The sequence below is a fragment of the Neolamprologus multifasciatus genome, chromosome 12 (assembly GCF_963576455.1).
Source record: "Neolamprologus multifasciatus chromosome 12, fNeoMul1.2, whole genome shotgun sequence".
In the NCBI taxonomy this organism is placed as follows: Eukaryota; Metazoa; Chordata; class Actinopteri; order Cichliformes; family Cichlidae; genus Neolamprologus; species Neolamprologus multifasciatus.
Genome location: NC_140450.1, coordinates 13,091,534 through 13,097,533, shown reverse-complemented (window position 1 = coordinate 13,097,533; position 6,000 = coordinate 13,091,534). Strand labels below are relative to the sequence as shown.

Sequence of the window (6,000 nt, the reverse complement as noted above, 5' to 3'; positions counted from 1 at the left end):
AGGCAGTGAGATAGAGCAACTGTGTTCCTGTCAAGCTTCTCGCAGCTGTTCAACGTCACAACTGACTCCTGACAGACAGCCACAACTGAAGGACGAAAATAACCCTCAAGGAGAGGGCATCTACCAACACTCAACATCAGGGGTCAGGGGATTTCTGCCAGTGTAAAGCAAAAAATGTGACAAATTGTAAAAACTGAAGACATCTCACAGATGACAACCAGCTTCAGTTGTGTTACTTTCGCACAAAGATAACTGGTTTTATTGACAAGCCCGCCTACTGAAGATATTTAATTTCTCACTTAACTAAAGAGACAAACACCAACCAACCCGTCTTCTGCATCTGTTGGTACATTTCAAGAGGTGCTCGGCTATTTTAGTAACTTGGGTGAGGAATGTACAGTCGCTGAAGAACACAGGCACAGATTGGAGGTCCTACACTAAGTCTTCTCTCATCCACTCAGACCATCATCCATTCACCAGAGTCTCAGAATCCGGCGCACCTACAATGGAGACCGTGGCAATATTTGACTCGCCTGGGAAGGGGAGAGGGTTAAAGGCAACAAAGGAGTTTTGGGCAGGAGATGTAATTTTTTCTGAGGCCAGTATTGCAGCTGTTGTCTTTGACAGGTAAGGTGAGGATGTAAGTTGTGGGTGTGGATGGTCATTGATAGGGGATGCCTTCAAATGCAGTCTTTATGGGATATTTGAACATGCGAATAATGGATTTCCTGGTCTTTTGTGAGTCTGTAATTAGAAATTAACCACAGCATGTTGTGTTTTTATATTTTGGAAAGCTATACTGCTGATTTTTACTTAGTTTAATGGAATAAAAGCAGTTTCCTTAGAGTATGGTGCCTTGCCACTTGTAGCGACTCAGCCTTATCAAGCAAACCCTAATAACATTAACTATGACACTGAAACTATGTTTCAGTGTTGTTTGTGGTGGACTGTGTGACAGTTGTAGTAGTCAGAGGTTTCTGCTTCTGTATCATAGACTTAATAACAAAACAAATTTTTGCTTTATTACCCATCATTAGCTTACATTATAATTTCAAAATATTAAATGTTTAATGTTTCTAAAAGCCTCTAAACAAGAATTTAAGTGCACAATACTTTTAAAAATGTGCTTCTAACACACAATGCCAAACTTGACTGCCTTAATATTAGTTCTTCTCCATCTCAGAAGTGCAGATTATCCACTTGTATTAGTGTTTTTTATACTTCTTTAACTCACTGATGAAAGCTGTGAACACTGATTATTTATTATTGGTGCAATTTTAGTTAAACATGACAGAGTGAACTATCAAAGCAGGTGCAAGTGCTGCTCTTTAAATGATAACTGAGTGTTGTATGCGTGTGCTACAGATTTTAAATTATGACGCCTATCCTTGTTTTCTTTCTTCTTATCCTCTGCAGTCTAGCAGAGCGTATTTGCCACAGCTGTTTCCGAAGACAAGAGAAGCTGCAGCGGTGCGGCCAGTGTAAATTTGCACATTATTGTGACCGAACCTGCCAGCGTGCAGGCTGGGCAGAGCACAAGCTAGAATGCAGCGCCATCAAAGCTTATGGCAAAGTACCAAATGAGAACATTCGGTAAGTGGATGGAAAGGGAAATAAGTGCTATAAAAAAGACTGGCTAGTCTTTATTACTTACTATAGGACAACAAATGTGTAATTCAAATAGGCACTTGTATGCTATAAAGCAGTAAATGTTAATACACTTCAAAAGTAATTTAAAGATAATGTGGATTTGACTTTACACGTCCATTTCTCCATTGCTCATTTGTCTGGTCAGTGTGGTGGCCCGCATTATGTGGCGCCTCGACAAGGAGGGGAGCACGGTGTCTGACATGCAGCTGACCACGCTGGACGAGCTGGAGGACCACATTGCCGACATGCCAGAGGACGACTTGAAGGAGCTGAAAGTGGACATTCACAACTTCCTGGACTACTGGCCCCATAACAGCAAACAGCACACAATTGATGATATCTCACACATATTTGGAGTGGTGCGTTTAAATAACTAAAACATATATTTGTTTTTTTTGTTTTTTTAAAGTAAAGTCTTTAGTAGAAAAACCTGATTCATTAATAAGACAGTTTACCTGAGACAACACTGTTTCTGCACTTAATGCCTTGATTCACAGCTGCCATGAAGCCTTAAATATTTACAGTTGTTTTATTTACCTGTAGCAGTCTTATATGGACAACATGTGTGCATGTTCACATCAAAGATTGCTTGTTTTTCCAGATCAACTGTAACGGCTTCAGTGTGAGTGACCAGAGGGGTCTCCAGGCAGTAGGAGTTGGTCTTTTCCCCAACTTGTGTCTAGTGAACCATGACTGCTGGCCCAACTGCACCGTAATCCTCAACCACGGCAAGTAAGTTAACAAAAAAATACTCTTCATGACAACTCATTGTTATCTACAGCTCCAAATTCCTCAAAATTGATTAAAAAGTGAATAATACTTAACGTTTTCAGAGCTTCTGTGCACGTTTATGTGCTGTTACGTGTGAATGTGTGTGTGTCGGGTGTAAAACTGCTTCCTGTTTGTCTTTCAGTCAATCGGCTGTGAATACTATGTTTCATTCTCAACGGAGGTGCGTTGCCTCATCCTGAGCCTTTGAAGTTTATTATTAGAGCACCCTTTAGACTCTGTCATTAAACAATTAAATCATTAAACTTAACAATCTGTTGTAATTTTTTTTTTTTTTTTATTAGCGAGCAGTGTTCTGTGGTGAGCACTGCATGTTTGATGTGACTCGAATATCACATCAATACATGTTCACATGTGCTACTTGAATGCTCTAACCCTTTAATTGTCTTGTTTAGTGTAACAAAAGGCTGCTAACTTTTTCTTATCTTCATATTTCTTCGCCCGTAAAAACCTTTGTTGTGTCCACACAAAGTTTTATTCGAATGCAGCTGATGTGTCACTTTGTGCGTCTGTCCGTCACACCAACACAGATTGCCGTGTGTGAGTGTAGTAGTAGCTTCTACCTTTTATACCACATTTCTTCCTATTGTTTCACCTTTAACGCAGCACAACACCAAAGTAAAATAAGACAAAAAGAGCATTTTCATATAAATACAACCTTTTTATTTATTACCGTTTTGCATGTTATGCAAGGAGACCGAAATTGAAACTAACTTTACAACAAATTAAAGAAAATGAACCAGATATACGTGAAATGTTTTGCCACTTAAGTGCTGTGTGAAATATACCGACACTCACTAATATCTCACTCAGTTGAAGGATTAGTCCTTGAACTGGACTGAAAGCCACGCCGTGGAACAGGATTTCACCATCAATCACAAACTCTGAATGAAAGACAGCACACATGAAAGGAAAACCTTTCTGCATGTGTTTCCACATCTCTGCTCGTGTTTGACTGTGATTCTCATCCCCAGGATCGAGCTGCGTGCTTTGGGTAAGATTGCAGAAGGCGAGGAGCTGACAGTCGCCTATGTGGACTTCTTGAATTTGTCAGAGGAGCGACAGAGGCTGCTGAAAACACAATATTTCTTTGACTGCACATGTGAGGACTGCAAGAACCGAATCAAAGATGACATGAAGATTGGGGGAAGGGAAGAGGACGGAGTCAAGGTTAGTGTTCGCTTGTCTCCAGTTTAACCAAACACCCCCCACTGCGTTTAGAACTGATAAGAACAGTCGAGAAACATGAGAAGCAGTCACACAGAGACTATTTTAAGCAAAGATAAGTCTCAAGTGGATTCAGTCTTCTGTGCATTCAAACCTGCTTTTGAGAAACAGCTATTAGAATAAATAACCAATTTTAACTTGATTTGCTGATTAATTTTAAATTACTTTCTTTTCTGTTTTATTTTTTTAATAAAGTTTATATCCAGCTTTCAGTGCCAAATACACAAATGTTTGTCACATCACTGAAAGTCTCAGAAGTGAGAGACACTGCTAGATGTAATCTGAATCTATGTACTCCTGTTGTTACACTAATGTGCTCTGTATGCTTTTATAGATTATACACGGGTGTGTCACAAGTTATAAATAACTTACCAGTAGCTATCAGCACAAAAAAATGTTTAAGGAGTTTCTGTGTTTAACAGGATAAGTCTGATTACTGGCCACATCTATTTTGAAGCGCCAGATTGGCTGCCTAATAATAATAATGTGGAAAATTAATTAAAATTGTAACGAAGTAAATCTTGTTTGTTGTAATCAAACATTCTGTGTGTGTCACAAGCAGGTCAAAAGTCCTTTTAGGAATAAAAATAACCAGACTTTCTGCTTTATAATTCTAGAAAGTCTTACCAGCAGTAAATAACTCTGAAACTTTGTCACTTTTTAATACTTGACTTTTAAAAATCTGTCCAATGTTTTAGCCTTCAGAGGAACAAGTGAAAGAGGCAACAGATTATTGCTTTCAGATGCTAGAGAAGATGGAAAAGGCTCGATTAAATGGTGACTACCATGAGGTATTGTATCAAATCACTTAAATGAAAAAATAAAACAAATGTTTTTTTTTGATACTGTGTAATCTTTCTTATTGCGGTTCGTCTCTTCAGGTTGTGAAAATCTGCAGGGAGTGCATTGAGAAGACAGAGCCGGTTCTGGCAGACACTCACATCTACCTGTTGAGGATGTGGAGCACAATGAGCGAGGTTCAAGCTTACCTGCAGTACTTTGATGATGCTGCAGATTACGCCCGGAAGATGGTGGAGGGATACATGTAAGTGTGAAAATACAAAGGATTTTCCTGTTATACACATGAACATAATTTATCTAATGTTGATAGAAAGAACAGGTTTTCAGCTTGAAAAGGTTAAAAACACAACACAAATCGAGTCTCATCCCTCTAACAGGAAGCTGTACCACCCGAACAATGCTGCTCTTGGTATGGCTGCCATGAGAGCAGGAGTGACCCACTGGCAGGCTGGACAGATTGAGGTTGCACATGGGATGATCTGCAAGGCCTACGCCATTCTCATGGTTACCCATGGTCCAACGCATCCCATCACTAAGGACCTTGATGTAAGCATCACCTTAAAATTATTCAAATTAGGTTTCCTTAAACTTTTTAATAGAAATAAAATTTTCCTGGCCCACTGAGTGCTGATGTTTCTGTTCTGATTTCTTCACAGGCGATGCGCATTCAGACAGAGATGGAGCTGAGGATGTTCAAGCAGAATGAGTATGTTTATCACAGTATGAGAGAGGCAGCTCTGAAGAACAAACCCATGACCATGATGCACGAGCCCAAGTCTGTGGAGGAGGGAATCAAAAATCTCTTCCACCGGAGGAAGTGATCACATGACAGCAATCAGGAGAGCCCCACCCTGTTGTTTACTGTTAACAGCTGTCAGAGTGTTGTTGTTAGCCTAGCCATTTAGTCACATGATCATTTTCTGTATCACTTAGTTTTTCAGGGAAATATGTCTTTTCATTTAAAAAAAAAAAAAAAAAAAAAAATGTCTTGACCTTGTGAGTTTGCTTTGAAGATGCAAAATCCAACCACAGGAGTGAATTAGAAAGTAACAAGCACTGTTATCTCTGCCCTCATAAAACAAACAAAAAAAAAAACAAAACAGGCTTAAGTTAGTGCACCTGTACATCAAATAGACCCGCATCCTTTGGTGTTTGCTGTGACACTACATAAGGTCAAAAGATACAGTACAAGAAATGCAATGACGGTATGTCGTACTTTAACCCAAGTTTTACATTACCAGAAGATGTTGCTAGCTTAACTGATCTTTGACTGCACAGATCAAGATGCACACTGATGTTTTGATAGTTTTATTTTAGAATTAAAAAAACATCAACAAAAAAACCCAAAAACTAACTGTCTTGCAGATCCTGGGCTAATCACCAACGTAAGCTAGATGCCAAATTTGATATAAGGGCTTTAACTAAGTTCCTGTCTGTAAGCTGTAAATATTTACAGTGCAGCTTCAGAGTGCCTCAAAGTCTCCTAAATCTCCATTTTTGACAAAGCCAGACATTCTAGTGTTGTGCCAGCAT

The 6,000-nt window shown here is 39.2% G+C and overlaps 1 protein-coding gene across 2 annotated transcripts; it reads left to right on the top strand.

The window, feature by feature from the left end:
* Positions 1–371: 371 nt before the first annotated feature.
* On the top strand, positions 372–5,567 carry smyd1b (SET and MYND domain containing 1b). Of its 2 annotated transcripts, XM_085180200.1 has the most exons (10): positions 372–627; positions 1,417–1,593; positions 1,796–2,009; positions 2,252–2,382; positions 2,564–2,602; positions 3,414–3,609; positions 4,365–4,457; positions 4,548–4,711; positions 4,845–5,013; positions 5,124–5,567. In XM_085180200.1, the coding sequence occupies exons 1-10, from the start codon at positions 506–508 to the stop codon at positions 5,286–5,288; spliced, it is 1,470 nt and encodes a 489-aa protein (XP_085036326.1). In that variant the 5' UTR covers positions 372–505; the 3' UTR covers positions 5,289–5,567. The 2 variants fall into 2 exon arrangements, with proteins under 2 accessions (XP_085036326.1, XP_085036327.1); XM_085180201.1 differs by lacking the exon at positions 2,564–2,602.
* Positions 5,568–6,000: the final 433 nt, after the last annotated feature.